This window comes from Xenopus laevis, chromosome 8S, assembly GCF_017654675.1.
Source record: "Xenopus laevis strain J_2021 chromosome 8S, Xenopus_laevis_v10.1, whole genome shotgun sequence".
In the NCBI taxonomy this organism is placed as follows: domain Eukaryota; kingdom Metazoa; phylum Chordata; class Amphibia; order Anura; family Pipidae; genus Xenopus; species Xenopus laevis.
The window spans coordinates 73,655,131-73,678,873 of record NC_054386.1 but is presented as its reverse complement, the minus strand read 5'-3'; the positions used below and the strand labels follow the sequence as shown (position 1 = coordinate 73,678,873).

The 23,743-nt window shown below is 40.8% G+C and overlaps 1 protein-coding gene and 2 non-coding genes across 3 annotated transcripts; 1 reads left to right on the top strand and 2 right to left on the bottom strand.

Moving 5' to 3' along the window:
• Nucleotides 1-46: 46 nt before the first annotated feature.
• Nucleotides 47-118, bottom strand: trnae-cuc. Its single transcript has one exon. It is a non-coding gene; the product is annotated as a tRNA-Glu (tRNA).
• Nucleotides 119-2,284: 2,166 nt separating this feature from the next.
• trnaa-agc lies at nucleotides 2,285-2,357 on the bottom strand. Its single transcript has one exon. It is a non-coding gene; the product is annotated as a tRNA-Ala (tRNA).
• Nucleotides 2,358-2,733: 376 nt separating this feature from the next.
• Nucleotides 2,734-6,863, top strand: eola1.S (endothelium and lymphocyte associated ASCH domain 1 S homeolog; the record flags this gene model as incomplete). Its single annotated transcript, NM_001091533.1, is given in 2 exon segments — nucleotides 2,734-3,080; nucleotides 6,283-6,863. Coding segments are annotated over 2 exon segments (462 nt in total). The 3' UTR covers nucleotides 6,492-6,863.
• Between the last annotated feature and the right edge of the window lie 16,880 nt (nucleotides 6,864-23,743).

The following is a 23,743-nucleotide window of genomic DNA, read 5'->3' as shown; positions in this document are numbered from 1 at the left end:
GAAGTACAGATAAATTAAACTACAATTACATTTTTAAAAACAGAAGTTCCCTGACCGGGAATCGAACCCGGGCCGCGGCGGTGAGAGCGCCGAATCCTAACCACTAGACCACCAGGGAAGCTGCAGATATGCTGTGTTGTTCTCTATATAAACAAAGTCTTAGAAATTATTACTATACCATATAACTATAATCAAAAATGTAAATCCCATTACCAGGTCCACTTCAAAATACAAAAAAAAAGAAATATACAGGGAAACCTCAATTTTACATACCCATATTTTAGGTTTTACACAGTTTTTCTGTGCATAATCCAAAAAACAAAAAAAAGGGGGTTCTACTGTATCTTGTAATATACTTTGAATACAAAATCTGTACAGTTTTTATAATAAAAACACCACCTTCCCCATATCCCTTCTCTCCACTTGCACAGACTTCAGCCTGTACACATTTTAGACTGCCAGTAGATGTTCTACTTCTGCGGCAACTCCAGCACTCTCATCACTTGGGGGGGGGGGGTTATAATTAGTGGAAATCACCTCCACTCAAAATGAGGGTTTGCAGGATTGAATTAAACTCATTAGGGAGATGGAATAATGCAGAGATCCAGAAATTGCACCACCCTGAGATTAATGAGCAAATTAAAACGCTGCATTTATTGCTTATTTTAACATTTCAATATGCCCCAAATGAAAACCAGCAAAGTAGAATATTTGGAGGCAGCGCACTCCTGGGCATCAAACAAAAATCGCTCTTCTCCAGATGATTAAAAAGTTAAATTCTTTATTTAGACATAATATCAATCAGACAAACTTAGCATCTGAGGTCTGACGCGTTTCGTGATACAACACTTCCTCAGAGACCTGAAATGAAAACCAGGACTGGCGTCAGTTTGAGATGCCATAATCTTGGTCCAGTTGAATCTGGGCAGTGGGCGGGCCATGAAGCTGCATGGCGTGGGTCATGATGTCAGGGGCAGCGCTATGATGTAGCGATCAGGGATTGGTTGATCGCTGAGTTAATCATTCTTCCCTAAATTTCCTAATTTGGAAATAACCAGGCAGGAAGTTTTGACCTTGGCAGTCCTTCAAAAAACCAAGGCTCTCTGGGTCAACCCGTACAGGTGGCAACCCCTAGTGCCTATAGTAGCAGTGGGATAATAGTCACTGGGAAGGGACTGTGGCTGTGGAATAGCAGGTAGAATAGGGAAAAATTGTGTCTATATTAACTCTGGAAAGGGAGTGTGACTGTGGGATAGCAGCAGGGCCAGATTTACATAGTGGGTGCCCCTAGGCCACTGCTGTTTGTTGCCCCTGTCCCCTCTCCTTTGTTCATGCATCATCTTTTTTCATCATCTGGACCAGAGCAACCAGATTGGTGCATGGGAAATTTAAAAAAATTATTGTATCTCCAGCGCATCCGCAGTGTTTTTGAACCAATGTGAGTGTGATTGGACAGCATGCCGCCCCCTAAAGTCCTGCCACCCTAGGCCCAGGCCTAGGTGGCCTTTGCACAAATCCGGGTCTGGATAGCAGGTATAGTAGGGAGAGATGGTGTCTATAGTAACAGTGGGATAATAGTCTCTGGGAAGGGAGTGTGACTGTGGAATAGCAGGTATAGTAAGGAAAGAGACTATTATTCCACTGTTACTATAGGCACCATCTTTCCAGGTATAGTATGGAGAGATGGTGCCTATAGTAACACTAAGATTATAGTCTCTGGGAAGGGACTGTGGGATAGCAGGTATAGTAGGGAAAGATGGTGTCTATAGTAACTCTGGAAAGGGACTGTGACTGTGGGATAGCAAGTATAGTAACCCTCACATCTGTCTCACCTCGTCCGTCGCAGCTATCGTGGGATCTCGGTAACTTCGCCTGAGTACTTTGATTCACAGAAAAATGCTATCCACCTGCAGCGCTGACGGACATATCCACGGGAGGCAGTTGGGTTAATATTAAAATGCGGCTTTATTCAAACATACACGGTGGTTGGAAATAGTGAGTGTACAGCAAACTAACGCGTTTCGTAACTCAGTGACCGGGCACTTCCTCAGAGTGTATTTCCAACCACCGTGTATGTTTGAATAAAGCCGCATTTTGATATTAGGTGGATAGCATTTTTCTGTGAATTTAGGTAGAGATGGTGCCTAATAGTAACAGTGAATATAATAGGGACTATGACTGTGGGATAGCAGGTATTGTCAGTATCTGACTGGAGCTTACTCCTGGTTCCTGGCCAGAGTCATAAATACCTGTTCTATATGTACGAGGACTATCAAAGAAAAAGTGGAGAATGCGGGCATCGATCCCGCTACCTCTCGCATGCTAAGCGAGCGCTCTACCATTTGAGCTAATTCCCCTCCTGCTCAAGCTTCCAGCTCAATCCTGTATATACACTCAATTCAAGCGGCTTTTTCTCTACCGCATCACAGTAGTGATAAAGGCGCCAGTCATACAGAGAAGCGCACGTCACACACTTACTGTTCCAATAAGGACAATAGATACACCGTCACTATCTTGCTAGCGACTCTCTTTTTCATAACAACAACCGAGAGAGAAACGAATAGTAAGAACAACCCGCAAGCCTGATTGGCGGGAACAGTAGGGCGGCATTGCCTGATTAAATACGGGACAATAAAGTTACAAGGTTTGAATGCAGCAAGGAATCCTGGGAGTCGTAGTTTGACGTTTCACAGACTTTTTTGGAGGGAGAAGGAAGCGCTAATTCACTGCTCTCCCGAACACACACACACATCTCTAATGACCACATACACCCACCATTAACTATCGAGCATATTCCAGGATATTAATCTGGCAAATTAGTTCCGCCATGCGGGTGGCTTGCCTTTCCTTCCGCCAGCCCTATGCCGGGTTAACGCTGAACGGCCTCAAAACTCTGGAAACGCGTTGGCGCCCCCTGTTGGCTGAATTCCGCAACTGCACCCTTGCTATTCACATTGCAGTGAAAGATTGGGATGGACATGACTGGAGAGACATCTTGTTGAGCAGAGCTGGAATGTCACATGCACAAGTGCAGCACGTTATAGACTCGGGAGAAAGGCTTGGTAGGGGCGTTATTGCAGGTAAGTGTTCCAATTAGCCTACTTTTTACTTTGCTTTTACACCGTAAAGTCGTGTTTTGTTGCATCCTGGCCACGTCTGGACTGAGAGTCAAAATAGGCCCTGGCATTTTAAGTACACAGAGGCCCAATCAGCCACACAGAGGCCCAAACAGCCCCCCACCAGCCCAATAAATAGTGACTTTCTATGGCAATTTATAGCAGCCCCTCTGGCATTTGCCAGAACCCACAGATTGTCAGTCCGGGCCTGATCCAGGCCTAGATTAGTGATACCCCCTAAATGTTTCTGAGCTTGTGTCAGGTTCCTAGGCAACTGGTAACTCAGCCACACATACAAATGATGCTTGCAAGCAGGGCCGCCATCTGGGGGCACAGGGGGTACTACTGTACAGGGCCCGAGCCTAAAGGTGGGCCCGGTTCTGCTGCATCTTTCAAAATAGCCGGGCCCCCCTTGACTGCCGAGCCGCATCTGCCGTAGTCCCGAAGAGTGGAAGAAGTCCCGAAAAGACCCGAAGTCCCGAAAAGACCCGAAGTCCCGGAAAGAGCCGGAATTGAAGACCCGAAGCCACGAAAAGACCCGAAGCCACGAAAAGACCCGAAGCCACGAAAAGACCCGAAGCCACGGAAGGAGCCGAAATTGAAGTCCCGAAGCCATAAAAATTCCCGAAGCCATGAAAAGTCCCGAAGCCATGAAAAGTCCCGAAGCCATGAAAAGTCCCGAAGCCATGAAAGGAGCCGAAATTGAAGTCCCGAAGCCATGAAAAGACCCAAAGTCAAGAAAGGAGCCAAACTTGAAGTCCTGAAGCCGTGGAATAAAACCCGGTTACCAAAGGAGCCGAATTTGAAGTCCTGAAGCCACGAAAAAAACCCGGTCACCCAAGGAGCCGAATTTAAAGTCTTGAAGTCGCAAAAAAAACCAGGTCACAAAAGGAGCTGAATTTGAAGTCCTGAAGCCGCGAAAAAAACCCAGTCACCAAAAGAGCTGAATTTGAAGTCCTAAAGCCACGAGTTCAGTTCTATTGAACACCAATGTCTGTGTTTTTATTTTATTAAACCCCTGGCCACCAATGTATCATATTAATACTCTATAGGCCCCTGCCACCAATGTTTTTTTTTTTAAACAAGAATATTCTCTGGGGCCCTAATGTTTCTTTTGAACTTGTAAGGGGGGCCCCGGCGTCAACATTTTTTTTTTATTTATGGGGGGCCCTGACTAATTATTTCAAAAAACTTTTATGGTGGGACTTGGAGACTATTTTTCATCTTATAGAGGGGCACTGGTCACCAATTTTTTTTTTTTTTTAAATTGTATGGGGGCCCTGACACCAACTTTTATTGGGGGCCCTTGCGCCACCATTTTTTTTTAACTTATAAGGGGGACCTGACCATCAATGTCTTTTTATAACTTGTGTGTGTGTGTGGGGGGGTTACCATTTTTAGCGCTGATGTCTGTGTGGTCTTTTAACTGTGATGTGGGGTGGACGGGATCTGGGATGGGGCTTGGGAGCGGGTCACAAGTGGCCCTGAAAAGTTTTTCGTATGGGGTGATTTCTAATGGCGGCCGTGCTTTCAAGTTTATGTTATTATTGGGGGAGACTGATAATACCTTAAAATAAAGAAGGAATCCTATACACCTTGTTTTTCTCAGTAGAGGAGAGGCTTGTGCTTAACAGCACAACAATCAACAGCTCTTTCACACATGCAGCAAAATCCTTCTCCCCCCTGTTCCTACAGCTAATGTTACCCTCCCCAGCCTGAGTCACCTACACATGTAGTGCACTGCCACATAACTGAGTATACTAATTATACTGCCATCATTAATGACATGCAGGACAGCCATCAGAAATAGCGGGCCCCTGTACAACAACATTTTCTGGGTACCACCCACCCCAGGTCAGCCCCAGACCTCTCCTACTTAGGGTTGCCACCTTTCCTGGAAAAAAATACCGGCTTTCCTGTATATTTATCTTTTTTCCATATTAATAACATTGGGATCAACCATCATTTTTACCGTAAAACACCAGCCAGGTGGCAACCCTACTCCTACCCCACAGTAAAAAAGACTACACAGAAACGAGCGGTAAAAACGCGTTTGGCAAAAGGATTATAAAGCCTGCCACCACGTCTTTAAGCAGGTACCTAATCTAACCTAAATCGCACTTTGTTTTCGAATTTGCCTGTATTTCTATTGTACAAATAAGAGTCATTTGGTTTAACCAATTGGTCAAAATTAAAAAAAATCCACAAGTGGCCAGGGTCTCCTGCACAAGTAAAAAAACACTGGTGGACAGCCCCGTACAAGTTAAACAAAAATCATTGGTGGCCAGCCCCCCCCCATCCCACAAGTAGGGTTTGCACCTGGTTGGTATTTAGGTTTGCCAACTTTTCTGGAAAAAAATACCGGCCTTCCTGCATAGTTATCTTTTTTCCCTATTAATAACATTGGGATCAACCATCATTTTTACCGGGCAAGCCGTTAAAATACCGTCTAGGTGGCAACCCCTATTGGTATTTTACGGGCCCAGCCGGTAAATATGGTGCTTGATGCCAATGTTATTAATAGGACAGAAATAGCAAAATATAGGAAGGCCGTATTTTTTGTCCCAGAAAAGCTAGCAACCCTACCCAAAAGTTAAACAAAAATCATTGATGGCCAGCCCCCCCCCCTATAAGTTGAAAAAAAATTGGTGGCCAGGCCCCTCCCTACAAGTTAAACAAAAATCATTGATGGCCAGGCCCCCCTATAAATTAAAAAAACATTGGTGGTCAGGCCCCTCCGTACAAGTAAAAGAGAACATTGGTGGCCAGCCCCCCCCCCCATTAGTTAAAAAATGGTGGTCAGGCCCCCTTACAAAAAAGCATTGGAGGCCAGGGCCACACCCTGCAAGTTAAAGAAAAAACATTGGTGTCCAGCCCCCCCCCTACAAGTTAAAAAGAAAACATTGGTGGCCAGCCCCCCCCCCCATAAGATAAAAAACATTCGTTTTTTTTGATGGCGGCCCTGATTACATGCATTATGTTCACTATTCAGGCCAGTACAATAACCAATTACATAGCAAACATATACCAGATTTTATTTTTATTGAGAATGTCATAATAAATATATAATACAGTGTTTCTTACTATTTTCTTAATATATACTATAATATACTGTATATGTATATATTGATTGACAGTGGCTTCTTTTTATATTGTTTCCAATCAGGGCTTGTGGATGTTGGTGAAACTTGGCAGTGCGAGGAAAACTTGCCCCCTTTGCAGGTCCTAGAACTAGAGAACCAAGCTTTGTTAAAAGGTCTGGATCACAAGTACCTCACCACCATTTCTAATGCTCGGTGGTTACTGCAGCCAGTTCCAGCAAGGGGCGGCAAAGATGTGTGGCAGGTGGACATACCCGATGAATTCATCCCCTGAAAAGACAATATTTTCAGAAGAAATGTTCGAAGCCACACGCACTGTTTTAGAAGAAGCAATCGTTTTACATTTCAGACTTTCCATATGTGGATTGTGTTCAAAGTTTTGCAAGATCATGGGGGTGTGTGTTCTACTCCACAATGCAGAGAACAATATGTCAACTGAACTGCACTCCAGCAAATGATTAGAAAAAAAACGCTACTGCCAAATCGAGCATAATGCAAAAGTACTTTACAGGTTTTGTCTCAACAGAAAAAAACAAATGTTGCTCACATCTGTAGTTAATAGTTACAGCATGTGCTCCTTCCTAAGAAATGGTAGTTTTAAGGATCGCTATTATCATGAATAAAGGTCTTTTATTTACAACCGAAATCAATGTGCAAAGTCGAACTAATTTGCATAGGAGCATAAGTAAAAATATTTAAATCTAGTTGTGCGACTTACTGCTTCTTCCCAGCTCCACTTTCTGTATATCAATAGCCATGATTACTTTATTTGCCTTTAGCTTGCAGAGGTACAGCTAGGGTTGCCACCTGGCCGGTATTTTACCGCCTGGCTGGTAAAAATGATGTTTCATCCCAATGTTATTAATAGGGAAAAATTATAAATATATAGGAAGGCCGGCATTTTTTTCCGGAAAGGTGGCAACCCTAGGTACAGCTGGCCATAGATGCCAAGTCTTAATCGTACAAATCTTTTCAGACCATTGTGAAGTGTCGCAACATTTTTCGTGCCATGGTGATCAGTCGATCAGACAGGTTAGAAGGTTTCTGTCGCCTACCGATAATTTATTTGCATGTTAGCATTTACTGCTATTTTGCATGTCATTGGTATACAAAAATGTAGATGCAAAAAAAAATCCTGAGATCAAATAAATGGCTTATGGCATCTTAGATACAATCTGCCAGTAGAAAATAAACAGACAATTCTGCCAATGCCAGGAAATCATGATAATGTATCAGCAGGGACATTTACAAAGAGGCTGATGAGTATCACTGACCTATACCTTGGAGTGCATTCAGATACCAAAATAGGAGGTTGAAAATGTTGTACAATGTGTTTTCGGCTTCTGCACCAGCCCAAGGCCTTTAGCAGTAAAGATCTGTCTCTCCAAAGATGCAGCTCCCCATCTTCTTTTCTGCTGATTCACTGCACATGCTCTGTGCTGCTATCAGCTTGGGGACCAACTCACAATATACTGGACACATAGAATAGAAATGTCACAGTATAAGGCTGATTAGTAATTACTACATGGCATCACAAAAACTAGTGCAACTAGCATCAGAATGTAATAATCAGCCTTGTTGCACCATCTTATATCACAGGCCAATATTTTCTGCATTTGTGACAACAGCTGCTCAGAGCCCACTGAGTAAGTGAGTGTCTCAGACACTTTCCAAGATGGTGACCCCCTGTGACAAGTTTGAAGTCCTCGATCATTGCTGCTATTGACAAGCTGAAACTTTAGACTGGTACAATATCTTCAGTATAGACAATGTACCATATTCATTTTTAGGAGTTAGTTTTCTGTTAAGCACACAATCAATGTGTAGAAATGCACAGCAATTATCAAGACAACTGAATAAGTTTTAGATCTTTAGATCATTTAGGGCTGTAAAACTATGGACAAACAGCAAAAAGTAGAGTCTTCTGGATCCCAGCCTCCCCAATGGCTTGAGTGCCTTCTTTATATAACATCATGATTTTATTACAATCTGGTTGCTGCACATGGGTCTTGGTGGCCTTTACAAAAAATCCAGGCCTGGATGTCCCATTCAAAACCACACAAGTGGCAATCCTATATCTACCTATATTGTGCCTGAGATGTTAAGGTGGCCATACACAGGCAGATTTAAGCTTCTTATTTGGGTTCTTTAGACCTATTTGGCTTCTTATCTGCCCGTGTATGGGGCTCTCCATCAGGCTTAAAGGGCAATTCACGTGCATTAGCAAAACTGTTATAACACATAAAACATGGCCCCCAAAACCCCCAGAAATGTGTTCAACTTTCCTTAACCTACCAAACCGCAGAACTTTTTGTGCCTCATTCCATTTTTCAAATGCTGGGCGCTATGGAACAGGCCTAATAAAAACTGTGTGAGTTTGTCAGGGTGAGTTTCGCAGGAAAAAATTACGTCCATACGCTGCCTCGCACATCAAAAAAAATTGTTACCCATAGACTTCAATGCATTTTGCCGAATTTTCGCAGTTTCACAAATTTTCAGTGAAGCGAACCGAGTCAGATTCGCCCAACACTATTTGTGACTTCTCTCCTGTTTTTCTATTTTTTTTTGATTCAGGGAATTTGTAGTTTGATTACAGCTGGCCTATGCCATCCCCTGCCAGTTGCAGCCCTTATGAAGATTTAAAAACAGCCCAAAAAACAACAGTCATTTTCCAGCTAATACTTTATTTACTGTACGCTTTATTTATTTCTACAGTACATTTACTATAGATATATATATATATTCCAGTTTGGTAATAAAGTAATCTTTGGGGCCCAATAAGTCCTAGTTATGTCTTCTGCATAGGTGGAGGTTTTTTTGCAACAACTAATGCTGGCTATGCACAGACTGGATCTGAGCTGTATTATACCACACTGGTCCAAGAAAAAAAATACACACACACACACACACACACACACACATGATTCAACCTCTTGTGTCAAGGAAACCTGCTTTACTGATAGCTGATCAAAAGGATCCAGTAGATGAATATTGTATTCAGAATTAACCCTTATCTTACGCAGCATGTTGTGTTCCACCTGTGTCGTGGCCTGTGTCATGGCCTGTGTTGTGGCCAGTGTCAGTACAGGGCCATTTTAAAGAGCTGTGTGCGTTCCTTCCTGTTCTTCCATGTAGATGATCGCTTTAAAACACAACACAGGGGAGAGCAGGTTTGAGAGCTTGTCTGCACAATACCTAAAGCTTATAATGCTTATTGCAGTTGAAACCAATGTTTAACCAACTGGGAGGTGCAGATTTCACATATAGTAAGTTTAAAAAAAACTGCTGGTTAGGGCTAGAGAAGTGTTAATATTGTTTTGTTAGGAGAGGCTTCAGAGACAGAACTAAACAGGAGCAGTAGGATAAACTTAGATGAGATCAACATAGCGCTTGCGGAGGAGGAAGCTGAGAAAAGAGCAGTTTTAGGCCAGTGCCACACGGGGACTGAAATCAGAATGCTGAAATACACAGGCCGATATCAGACCCTTCGTGGACATCTGGAACCACTGTGTTGGCTCTGGCATGAACACACTAGTCTCGCATTTTGCCAATTTTTTGCCCAGAGGAAAAGGAGGCCTCCAGGCAACTGGATCTCCAGCTGTACTGTACTAAAGATTCCGGCATCTCAGTTTTGCAATGAGGAGATACAATTGCAAGGGAACAGCTTTTATTTCATATTTTTATAGGTGGTCTTAATTATACCCAGTGACATTGATTAAATATACTAAATTTTTACTTTTTAGAATTTTACTGCTCCAATCCTGGGATTTGCTGGTGTCCTGACAACTGTAGATACTCAGCACTCCAGACCTTGAGCATAAATATGTGAGTGACTTAATACCAATTGAAACCGATTTTGAATGTTTTTTAATGTTTATACACAAAATTGGCACAATTGCACAGCACATAGATAGACTATTGGTGGACTATTGCTAAACCTAAGGACTTTTTTTTAGAGCTCCAATGCCATTTTTAACACTAGGGGGCACGTTTACTAAGCTCGAGTGAAGGATTCGAAGTATAAAAAGTTTGAAATACAAAGTTTTTTTTTTTGGATACTTCGACCATCGAATAGGCTACTTCGACCTTTGACTACGGCTTTGACTTTGAATCGAACGATTCAAACTAAATATCGTTCGACTATTCGATAGTCGAAATACTGTCTCTTTAAAAAAAACTTGGACTACCTACTTCGGCACTTTAAACCTACTGAGCACCAATGTTAGCCTATGGGGACCTTCCCCATAAGCTTTCTTAGCTTTTTTTGATCGTTTCTAAGGATTTAATCGTTGATTGAACGATTTTTCCTTTGATCGTTCCATCGAAGTATTTGCGATATTCGAAGTTGAAGGATTTTACTTTGATGGTCGAATATGGAGGGTTAATTAACCCTCGATATTCGACCCTTAGTAAATGTGCCCCTTGGTATTATATAATATACATTTTATCACATTGTTTTATTATAACACTTTTTCTATAAATGTTTTACTGGGAATGCTGGAAATTGAGTCCCAGACTGGGAGGTGGGAACCAAGCTGTAACCCCTCCCCCTAAATCACTTATTTAAGCGTGTTGTTACACAGTTCACTTGGCTTGATAAAGGGCTGGAATAGCCCGAAACGTTGCTTTTGCTGGTGGCACGAATAAACAATTGAATCACATATCAGAGTGCTGCTGGATTTATTTTCATACTGTGGATATATTCCTTGGCAGAGAGGAACACAGCTGTGCACCCGACGCTTCAAAAGGCGATACAGTATAAGTGTAGCACCACTATTGACTTGATTATATTGACTTTGTACTGCATTACTGTTTGGTTTAAAAGCTGGCCTGTATTCTTGACTACACTTCTGGTTCCTGATTCAGATTTTTGACCCAGGCCTATTCCTGTTGCACGTTACGGTTCCCTTGTCTGCCCTGAACTCTTGCCTTGGTTCTCTCACTTTAAGACCTGGTTGCATCCAAGTAGTGGAGGGATCCTCCTGAAGCAAAAGACAGAAGCGTGAGCTGTGATCGGGAACCTTGGCCTCTTTTCTGTGTTTGGGGAAACCATACGTGACAGATTGGGGGTGCCAAACATATTGGCCTCCCTAGTATATTAGCCTTTCTTTGCCTTTTAAGGGAGTGTAGTGGTTTAGTATTCTGCCCTGTGGGTATCTGCACTAGCCCCACCATGACATACAATCATTGATCAGACAAATTTCTGTTTATATTTATGACTAGTGTGTAGGTAAATTGGGTTTGTTCTTTAGCATCCTTATCATTGGTAGGAATTGGCTTCTTACATTCTAGGACTTAGAAACATAAAGCAAGTGTTTATCTCCAGTAGACTCACAATGCCACTGTTAGAAATTCTGTGTCCTGCTGGCAAGGCTTGAGGCCACGTATTAGTCATAAATGCAGACGATTCCCTGCTACTCTGCTGGCTTTTGCAATTTATATTTGTTTTTCCATTACCTTTTACAGAAGCAGGTGTATTTTAAAGAATGTACAGACGTTATTTACTTTCTGATAACTATGCAGCTAGGAAATTCAGCTAGGAAAGTGGCTGTTATTCTGATTTTGCAGAAGTATTGCATCATTCAGCAACATGGGCCCAGTTCCCACCATGCATAGGGGTATATTTATCAAAAAGTGAAGTTAGAGATCGCCACAGTCCTCTAGAGTGAAATCCCACCACTCCCCATTCATTTCTATGGGGTATTTATCAATGGGGGGGGAAAGTGAAAGTTCATCCTTTGATAAATACGCCTTTCAAAATCCCATAGAAATGAAGAATTTCGCTCTAGAGGATTGTGGTGATCTCTAACTTCACTTTTTGATAAATATACCCCATAGTCTGTATAAAAAAACAAAATGAGATGAGCTTATTAATATCAGTATATCACATATTAATATAAACACCTTGCTGTTACAGTACAGTGGTATAGCGCTGAGTTAGTGATGATTTAGTGATGCAGACACAAGTAGACTAAGCAATTTGTTAAACTATACATTTTGTCTATTTTGTTTTTTTTTCCTCCAGATTTCCCAACTGTCCCTCTTTATTATTATTAGTATGTCATAGGCATTTCAGCCAAATTGCTAGCAGCCCATGTCAGAACACACACAGGGGTGCAAAACATGTGCAATAATCCCATTATTACAATTAAAAGCCCATGGCAAAATGTGTTTCTCTTGTAAATGCAGACATGGCAAACCCTTTCACTCCTTGCCTATCCTGCTTAGCCAGACTCAGGTCTGGACTGGGATTCAAAATAGGCCTTGGAATTTTAAGAACAAAGAGGTCTAAACAGCACCCCACCAGTCCAATACACAGTGATTGTCTATATGGCATCCTGCAGCAGCCACTCCCAGTCTGGATCTGAACAGATTCCTCCCAACCCCGATAGAAAGATGCGCATGCAAAATAGGGCAGAAAGATATATTCCCCCTAAGCTGTCCTGTACGATTTTGTTGCATGGCATTCGCCTGTGACAAAAGGGTTGTTAATATGGCCTTCTGAGCACTGACTGGTTCAGCAGGGGACATTGAAATAATATTTAGGCTACCCATATTGTGTACATTTTAGGATAGTTAATATCTACCATGTATTTGTCCTAAAACAAAGAGTATAGCCTACAATTGCATGACCTGGCTGGCAATTATAGCTATAAAAGAACTGGAGTTAAACATTTCTAGAGGGGCCACAGGCCACCCAATGCTGATTATGAGCAATAATGTCTTTTTGACTAATAAATGCGATGGTGCAATGTCATTGGCTAGATGGGCAAGCAAGGAATTTAATGGCATTAAGTCAAAGCACCAAAACTCAGGAGACAAAATTCAGATACATTTTTCACTTGTTTCACAAGTGTAGCTCAGTATGGGGTGGGATGGAAGTTGCTGTTACATTTGATGCAATAGTTGATACATTATTTAACCTTAGTTCTTCTGAAAACATTAAAGTTAAATGTTACATTTGATACATTTAGTCCGTGACATTCCTCTTGTGATGCTGGAAAATGTATCAATTAATATATGTTTAGAGAGTCTCCACCTGGTATACTAAACTGCTAATCCAAAATGTTCAGAACAAATGTAGGATATATGCAGAATAGATCCTATTCCCTAAACTTTATGAAATGCCTAGAATGATTGTGCTCTAGGGCTCATTTAATTGTAGTCACACTACTGGTAGATGTTTCCAGAATAGTTAAAAAAACAAAACCTCACGAAGGGTCCTGTTTATCATTTACCAGGAATCACGTGTAAAAAAAAGCATATTTGTTGAGCATTTATTTGCAGCAACCATGTACCTCTGTGTAAAATAAAGTAAGCAGCCACTTGAGAATGCTATGGGAAATTGCAGCGGTTATCCATTGTGGTTTTTTCTGCTTTTTTTCCTGAGCAACACACCTTGAGAAATACACCATTTATTTAACACAACTTTACACTATTTTTTCAGGATTATTTGTTTTATGGTGTATGATAAATTGACCCCAGACTAATTGATTCAGTAGAAATATTGCTAGCACAACTTTACTGTATATACTACACACATATTAATCTTCAGTGGCATTCCTGTTTACCTGAGTTTATAAAGACGTGAAGGAAAGGCAAACAAAAAAACAATGAGGTTAGAAGAGCATTAGAATAACGTGAATGAGTTGTTCAGCATAAAAATGTATTTTAAAGGAAAACTTTACAGCCAAACAATGTGTCTATAAAAAATATATTGCATAAAACAGCTCACAATAAAAAAAAGAAAACCCTGCTTTGCTCATTAAAAATCAGAATGTACAAAAACTTGTCGAAACTTCAATTTACCTCTACATGAACTTGTAAGCTTTTAGATACCACATTTTTAAATAAAAGTTTTTTTGCTTAATAAATATCTCCAGTTTTTGAAACTCTAATTTAAATTTCAGATTTCTGAAAAATCTCAATTTGAGCATTGATAAATCACCCCATTAGTAAGTTATAGAGTAGCCTAATCTTAGCAATTTATCAACCAGCCTTTACTTTTTATAAATCAATTTTAATAGTTGATCATCTTTCCAGACGTTTAAGTGGAGTTCACTGACCAAAAATTATTGTGTTCTAAGGCCACAATATTAATATTGTAGTGTAACTTAGATTTTCGTTCATATGCTCTCCAATTTATTTCCCAGTCTTTATTCAAACCACTGCCTGGTTAATAGGGTAAATTAGACCCTAGCAACCATATAGTTGCTGAAATTCCAATAGAATGCTGCCGGAAAAAAAGCTAAATTAAACCACAAAAAATACAAAATGAAGATCCATTGCAAATTGTCTTAGAATATTGCTGTGTGCAACATACTAACAATTAATGTAAAGTTAAACTAACAGTTAGTTAGTTAGTTACAAACACTAATTGGCAGATTTATCAAGGGTCGAAGTGAATTTGAGTGAATTTTCAAAGTAAAAATATTTGAAGTAATTTTTTGGATACTTGACCATCGAATAGGATACTACAACTTCGAATTTACTTTGACTTTGGGGACCTTCTGGAGCAGTTTTCTAAGTCTTTAGAGGTCAAAGGAAAATCCTTTCATCGATCGCTGAAATCGTTTCGAATCTTCAGATTCAAACGATTTAATTGTACGATGGAACAATTTTAATTTGATCGTTCGATTGCCAAATTCGGTAAAAAATCCTTTGACTTCGATATCCGAAGTATTTTAATTCGATGGTCGAATTTCAAAGTATTTTTTACTTCGAAAATTCGACCCTTGATAAATCTGCCCCTAAGATACTTATCAGATGCAGCATGCAAAGTGCAATTTGTGGAAGCAAATCAGATGTTTTTTCCCCACAATGCAACATTTTTGTCGGCAATGCATAAAAATAAATGTAACTACGCTTGCGCATTTCTGCGTATCAGACAAGTTGCATTGGGGATAATGTCATTTCTGGTGACCAGGGTGAAATCACTCTTAGAGGCACATTTATCAAAGTTCGAATTCATGTGAGTTTTTAAAAACTTCCCTAAACTCACATAAATTCCAAATTCGACCAATCGAAATTTATCTAAAAATTTTTTTTTCAAACTTGGTTGAATTAAATCGACCCAAAAACTCGAATCAAATTCGATTTGATTTTTTACTCTGAAAAAAACTTGAATGTCATGAAGGCTGCAAACAACTCCAAATTGATCCCTGGATCTCTTCTATTGACTTAAACCGCAATTCGGCGGGTGTTATGCGGCAGATAGTCGAATTTCATTTCTTAAAGGGCCAAAGTATGATAAATCTCGAAAATTGAATAACTCCCTAGTTGAATTTGACATTTTTGACCATAAAAAAAATTTGAAAATACAATTTCTACCCTTAATAAATCTGCCCCTTAGTGTTTGATTCTTTTGCTGCAAGTGTTGTGCACCTATTTACACAGCTCATTGTAGAACCCTGTTACTACACCCACATACAGGGTGGTACTCCAGGGTTCCAGCACATGATTCATCAGAAGAGCAGATGCAATGTTTGGATGCAAGTACCTTATGTGATACTTATAGGTCTTTTTATCACAGTCTGACTGGGCTGGCAGGATTCCCGGGAAAAAAACGGTGGGCATCGGCTCTTTTGGGCCCTGACCCAGACCTGCTCCCTGATCCCAGTTCTCTTCCGACACCCAGGAAAATGCACATGCGAGGGCTGAAGGGGATCCCAGAATGGGGTGCGGCGGCCTCTCCATCCAACGCTGCGTGTTGTTACCAGCTAATAAAGAACAAAAAAGAACATTACAGCATGTAAAGGCCCAGAACTCTGAGAAATAAAGTGATGAAGGAACATCCCTCTATACTGGGAGTACTGGGCATATTTCTGCATTTAGGCAAATTATTAAATGGTTGTTTAACTTGCTTCACAAGGGCATACTTTTTTAATCATGCTACTTTACTGTTGTGCCTATATATACCGATTTCATTAATGCCTGCACATGGGCATACTTTCCTAATAATGTTACATTATTGTTCTGCCTACAGACAGACTAGGCAGAATTTGTTTATGCCAGCCACACCCACGTTTAAATGAAGTAAATAATGTGCCATGTGCATTTTTTGGTGGAGATTATTTTCTAATTGGCTCATAGACTACAGATCCCAACCTTCTTTGAACAGTCTTCGGTTTTCAGACAGCAACAGTAAAATGCAGCAACGTAGATATCTTCTGGTATTAGGCCACTGTGTTTGTGGCAGTAGTCATTTTAAGTGTTGCCTTGGTTTCCAAGTACTTTCAAATGAATGAAGTTCATATAAATCAATAGGCTTCCAAGATTAACCGAGAAATTCAACAGCATTATTCAGAACAGCATAAAACAGGATACACAGACTAATGATATAAATAATTACTTGCTGTGCATGAAGCTTCCCACCTGCAGTGCCTTTGTCTCGTGCTCCCCTCTGCTTGGCACTCACCAGTAAATGTCATTGTATCTTCTGTCTTTTACAGAATTCTTTTATCTGCTTTCATGGTCTTCTAATTCCTTGAGCAATTAGAACAGGCTGCTTGTTATGTTATTGCATCCTTCAGATTTCAAGAAACACTTAAGTGGCACGCTGTAACATATAAAATAATCCACTGCCTAACAAAACACAAGGAAGGGTAGCTATTAAAGTATACATATGTTTTAATATGTAAATACAACTCTAAAGCTATTTCATGATTAATTACAAATAATAACCATTAAATGATTTTTGACATATTTACATCTAGTGTGAAGGTCGGGCCTTTCACTGGGCCCTCCAGTACATTTTTAGGTATAATAATAATAATAATAATAATAATAATAAAAAGTCATGACAAAATTGACACAATTTGAACCATGTGACTTTCAATATGACGTTGAACTCATATGACTTTTTTCAAGTTGTCACTGCAACAACTCAAATTAATTGGATTATCGAACGTAAACCAGTGCAAACATTCTGAAACTATCAAGAATCCTGAAGGTACAGAAACATGTTCCAGTTAGTGATGGGCGAATTTATTCACCAGGCGCAAATTTGCGCGATTCGCCGCCAGCGAATAAATTCACGAAAATTTGCGTCAAAAATGAGACGCGAATTTTTCAGCAAAGCGAAACGGCGCAAATTCACCCATCACTAGTTCCAGTTGTTAAAGAGACCATCTGCCATTGACGTCTACATGATTATGACAGGTTTTAGCTGGAGTATTTTCGAATTCTAATTTTTAGGAGCCGCAGAGCATAATAAATCTCTAACAATTTTAGCGTGCCGTGCGTCGCCCTGAGTTTCTGCTCATGCGAGTTGATGCTGGGCCTATATTAACACAGTTGACACACAAACAAGTTGCTAGGTTATCTTAGTTTATATCCGAGAGACCCCAGCATTGTTATACTTGATCTCCTGTTGTCGACCCGGCTATCCCTGACTTGCTTGAACGCTGCCTGCATCTGACCTCGGCCTGACTAACTACGAACCTGAGCTGCCTGCCTTTGACCCGGATCTGCTTGACCTCATCCATCTTTACCCTTACTACTTCATCCGGACTCTCCGGCCTCTTTTCACAGCGCATTCTACCTGTCTCATCTTCAGGTTAGTCTGTCGCTGGTGGAAGCTACTTGTGAGCCCTCCTCTACAACTTGAGGAGCCTAACAGTATCATGTGCTTGAATGGCTGCCCCCATGGCTACACAGAAGCTTCTTCATATTAACTATAGATGTCTTTCTGAAGCAAACACACCAGTTTTACCAGCACTTTATATTGCCATTCCTTTGGAACACATTTTTTGCTGTTACTGTTCCTTTAACCTGACTCTTTTGCTGGCAGGGAGAGTAATTGCCGGACTAGATGAATCGCTTGGACCTGACACGTCGCAATGCGATTAAACGCATGCGACGTGTCGGTTGTTTTACAGAAAACAGAAATGAAGGAGAATCGCAGGAAACAACTACATTGATCCGACTGTCGGATGAAAACGCAGTGGCCCTTAGTAATCTGCCCCTGAGGGGTAGTTTATTAAACCAAACATCAATTTGTAGGAGAATGCTTTGGACAACAGGGCACATATATTAATAGAATCTATTGCCTTAACATTGTTAAAATGAGCATCTTTAAAGCTAACAATACATTATTCTTCTTTTATTTATATAGAGCTGATATGTCATGTGGCACGTCACATAGATTGTTCCTTATTCACAGAAATCCCTGCCCCAGTGCAGTTTACATTTCCCTATAATAATTAAACAACACAAATGCACAGGCTGAAACCTGTTAGTACAGTAAATAAAAGTACAGTATATCTCTTTCCTTAAATGCCTGTTATGCAAATAGATGTAATACCAGTGGGAATTTATTAGTTTTATTAAAGAGCACAAATTCCTCCTTTTGAGTTGGTCTAATGAATCCTAAACTGCGAGTCAAGTCTTTGAGGGAGTGTATAATGTAAGAGCGTATGACTTTCAGCCATGAGTAAACGTTATTGAGACACATGACAAAACTGGGTCAGTTTACTGCTGCTGCCCTACTGCATTTTTGCACTTTGACTTGAGAACTGTCTTTCAAATGTGCCACTACACTATCTGTATGATGTTGTATAGTACAACACAATTTCATAACCTTCATCATTTTGGGTACAGGTCTGCCGTGAAACTTTTTAGTTCAGTATGTGTGCTAACTGGAGGGTGGCTCAGAGAAAGTATTCAATTAGGCACTGGTTGGGTGAAGTATATTAATGCAGTAGAGTAAATGTTTTGATGTTTTTCTGGGAGCACCACAATTTATTTTGTGGTGAGATTTTTTGTCCACAATACAACTTTGAGTAACACCATACTCGGTTTTACTGTACTACATGCTACAGAGTATGGAACATACCATTATTAACAGGGAGCCTTGCTAGAGTAACAGTGCTGTTAGCAGTGCTACCTGTAGATGCAAGTCTCATTAACACTCATAATTTCAGCTTTTATCACAGTCCAGATGCTAAATTAGATGTGAAATGCACATCCATCAGGGGACTTAACAAGATGAGCTTGCAAATGCGTGCACTGTAATCGACTGCCCATTAAAACTATCTATATTAAATATGTAAAAAGTGCCTTCTCGTTTTTAATTTTATCTGACGTATATGCATTTCAGCATCAGCTCATACACTTTCTGCAATTACATTACTGAAAAGGGGAAGCTGCCTCACTTCCATTAACACTGGTATAAAATTAATTTGTGCTTGCATAAACAGCACTCAGCTCAGATGCCTGCTGCAAGCATATACAGAAGCTAGTGCTAAATTGCCATACAGAAGTATAGAATGCGTTATCCAGAAACTCAGAATTATGATTTTCTTTTTCTCTGTAATAATTAAACAGAACCTTGTACTTGATTCGAACCAAGATATAATAAATAAATAAACCTAGTAGTGGCATTTTGGTTTCACTTAATGTCTAAATGATTTTTTAGTGGACAAAGTGTGATGATCCAAATTATGGAAAGATCCCTTATCCAGAAAACCCCAGGTCCCAACAATTCCGGATAACATATTCTATACCAGTATATTATGCAAACAAGTTAATGATCGGGGTAGATTTAAAGTCAGTTTGATTAATTATCCTGAAAATACCAAGGACTATAAAACTAGGAATTAAAACCATATTTTCTCTGGGATGTTGGTATGAGCTACAGGGTACTCACTCAATTTCAAACTAAAAACAGTGCCCTACACTCAAAAAGTCTGATGGCCTCTGGGCTAAAGGTGACCATACATGGGCCAATAAAAGCTGCCAATTCGGGCCCTCTGGTGGACCTGTGTGACAGATATTAGACCAAAAAAAAAAAAAAAGCGGTCAGGCAGGTTCTGAGCAAGGACTACATTGGCTCATTGATGCTGTCCTTGTCCCAATAGCCTGCATTCCGTTGTCATCCAATGGTTTGCCCCAAGGGCCAAATGATCCAGTCAGCCCAATATCAGCACCGCAAGCTTGTTTGTGACTATGCCAGACAAGCAGATCTTTAAATGTATGGCCAGTGTAACTGATAAGTTTGCAATTGTAACCCCCATGAGCTTACTCTGGGGAATACTTTGCAGGAACCTGCTAGATATCTTACCGCGTAGAAGAACAAGCAACCTGCAGGATTTCTTACTAATTAAGCTAATTAGCTAGCCTGCAGGATTCATCACCAGCAAAGCACTGCAGTGACATTTTTTTAATATATCAGTCATGCTGTGCATAATAGAGACAGTTGCTCATAATATCTTGCCTGCAGGTTAACTGTTGAATCAGGCCGTCATTGTGTGCAAAAAACAAACTCATTCACACATATTGCATAAAAAACCAATATGATCCATGTATACCAGAGAAGCCCAAAAGGTTGGCTGTGATCGACAACTAGATTTTTAGTTGGGGACTAGTAGCACTCAATAGCAACAGTCTATGACTTGGTTTCACCCTAGTATTTAGATATTTATTTGAGTATCACTTGAGGAATGGGAGTTGTTCATTTCAGTATAGCAATATGTTTCCTCATAGCTACACTGGGTTAAGGCACATTCTGTCCTTGGTGTTTTAACAGAATTCTAACAATACAGTTAAGGGGGCAGACCTTGACAGAATAGCTTCACTAAGTTGACCTAACTTAGTAAAGTTTTGGCATTCCTGCCACATGCATATGTGTGTAGAAGGGAAATAGATATTCTCTAAAGCTTCAAAGTGTGTCCCCTGTTATGTAAGCTCACTGACCACACAGTGTGTTCACATGGACATTTGAGTAAATGCTGATATGTGCACAAAAGACATGGTATATATTATCCAGAAACCTGATATCCAGAAAGCTCCAAATTACAGAAAGGCCGTCTCCCATAGACTCCATTTTATCCAAATAATCCGAATTTCTAATAATGATTTCTTTTTCTCTGTAATTATAAAACACTATTTTGTACTTGATCCCAACTAAGGTATAATTAATCTTTATTTGAGGCTAAACCAGCCTATTGGGTTTATTTAAAAGTATACTAATGTTTTTTTTTAATCAGTTAATTGTGCTGCTCCCACAGAATTCTGCACTAAAATGATCAAATATGTTTGTTTATATTTAATTTTGAAATCTGGCATGGGGCTAGTCATATTGTCAGTTTCCCAGCTGCCCCCAGTTATGTGACTTGTGCTCTGATAAACTTCAGTCACTCTTTACTGCAAGTTGGATTGATATCACCCCCTCTCTTTCCCCCCAGCAGCCTAACAACAGAACAATGGGAAGGCAACCAGATAGCAGCTGGTCCCACTGTGACACATTCAGTTACATTCAGTAGGAGAAATAACAGCCTGACAGAAAGCAGTTCCATCCTAAAGTGCACATGAAAAGCACGTGACCAGGCAAAATGACCTGAGATGGCTGCCTACACACCAATATTACAACTAAAAATAAATACACTTGTTGGTTCAGAAATGAAATTTTATATTGTAGAGTGAATTATTTGCAGTATAAACTGTGTAATTTAGAAATAAAATCATTAAAACCATGACAGAATCCCTTTTATGTTTAAATGACTTTCTAGAAGACTTGAGGTATGAAAATCCAAATGACTAAAAGATCCATTATCCAGAAAACCCCAGGTCTCGAGCATTCTGGATAACAGGTCCCTTACCTGTACTTTACAGTGGGATTGAAAGTAGTGCAGTAGCCTCTCTCAAACATATATAGATGCATGCCGTTTAAAGGGGATGTTCAACTTTAAACACTTTTAAACCCTTCCATGAAATACACATTTCCCATTTAAATACAATAGGCAATTTTTTTTGTAATAACAAAAATACTCCATCTACAATATAATTACCTGAGATGGTTACATTAATTAGATCATTAGCAAACGGCTCAGTTATGGGTCCAGCCAGCTGGGTGCCCTAGGCTACCTTGCTGCCAGCTGCTCCCCCTCCCCACGGCAAATGTGTGTTGACCAAGAATCAGGGTAGCACATGCACACTGAACTGAATGAGATGAGCAGGGAGTCAAGAGACAAGGGCACCAGGTCTAGACTGGGAGTCAAAACAGGCACTGGTATTTTTATGTACACAGAGGTCAAAACAGCCCCCACCAGCCCAATAAATAGTGACTGACTTAGACAGTTATCCCCCAACCAGTGGCTTGTGGGCAACAGGTTACTCACCAGACCCTTGGATGTTGCTCCCAGTGGCTTTAAATCAGACGCTTATTTTTGAATTCCCAGCTTGGAGGCAACTTTAAGTAGTATAAAAACCAGATGCACTGCCAAACAAAGCCTCCAGCAACCTGCTAGTCCACGTAGGGGCTACCATATAGATAATAACAGCATGTACTTAATAACCCCAGGAACTTTTTATGATTGTGTTGCTCCCCAATACTGTTTACATTGGAATGTTGCTCACATGTAAAAAAAATGTTGGGAATGCCTGGTCTCAGGCATCTTACAGCAGCCCCTCTGGTATTTGCCAGAACCCATAGATTGCCTGTCTGGGCCTGGAGGGCACAGAATAGAGGTAGGCAGAGAGAACAGGTATGTGTCTAGTGCCCCCTCAATATTGCACCCTAGTCTCATGCCCCTGACAGCAATCGGACGAAAGTTATATCCGTCAAAGCTGGTGACAGTCTCCCACTGAAAATCGTCCGATCGGGAATACATGCAGAGATATTATCGGCAGCCGACAGAAATCTATTAACCTGTCCGATCGACCAAAAGACCGATCTCCGTGGAATGAAAAATGTTGGGACTCTACACACATGGCCTAAAAATCGTACGAATCCTCGAGTCTATGGCCAACTTTAGGATGCTAAGTTTCTGCAATCAGAAGCTGCAATTGTGTTTTTTCAAACGTCGTTGCGGTCGAATCACCATGTGTTGTCGCACTTAAGGTGGCCATATGTGGGCAGATTTAAGCTACTGATTTGAATCCTTTAGACCAAATCGGCAGCTCATCTGACTGTCGATCAGGCAGGTTTGATTTTCATGTCTGACCGTTGACCACATCAGCTTGGTGATGCAGTCCTTGCCCTGACAGCTCCTATTCCAGTCACTGTAATCTGATTGTTAGACCCTAGGTGGGCATGTAGAGGGAAAGAACTGCTTGTTTGGCAACCTTGCCAGACAATCAGATCTTTTAATTTATGGCCACCTAAGACTGATAGTGTAATGCAGGGGTCCCCAACCTTTTTTAGCCACGAGCCACATTCAAATGTCAAAAGAGTTGGAGAGCAACACAAGCATGAAAAATGTTAATAGGGTACCAAAAAAGAGCTGTGAGTGGCTATTTGGTAGCCTCATGTGAACTGGCAGCTTACAGGAGGCTCTGTTTGGCATTATGCAGCATAGGCAAGGGTCGGACTGGGGGGCCCGGGGCCCACTGGGGCTGCTGTTTCAGGCCCCCCCTGACTGCGCTGTGCATGCTGTGTTTTTGCCACCACCGGCCTGAAGAGGGGAGGTCGTGGCAACAGAAGAAGTGCAGGGTGCGGACCTGTGCCAGGGTCCGGCCCAGTCTGACCCTGGCACAGGCACGCTTGAAGCCCAGAGAGCATTTATGCACCCACATAAGCCCAAATGA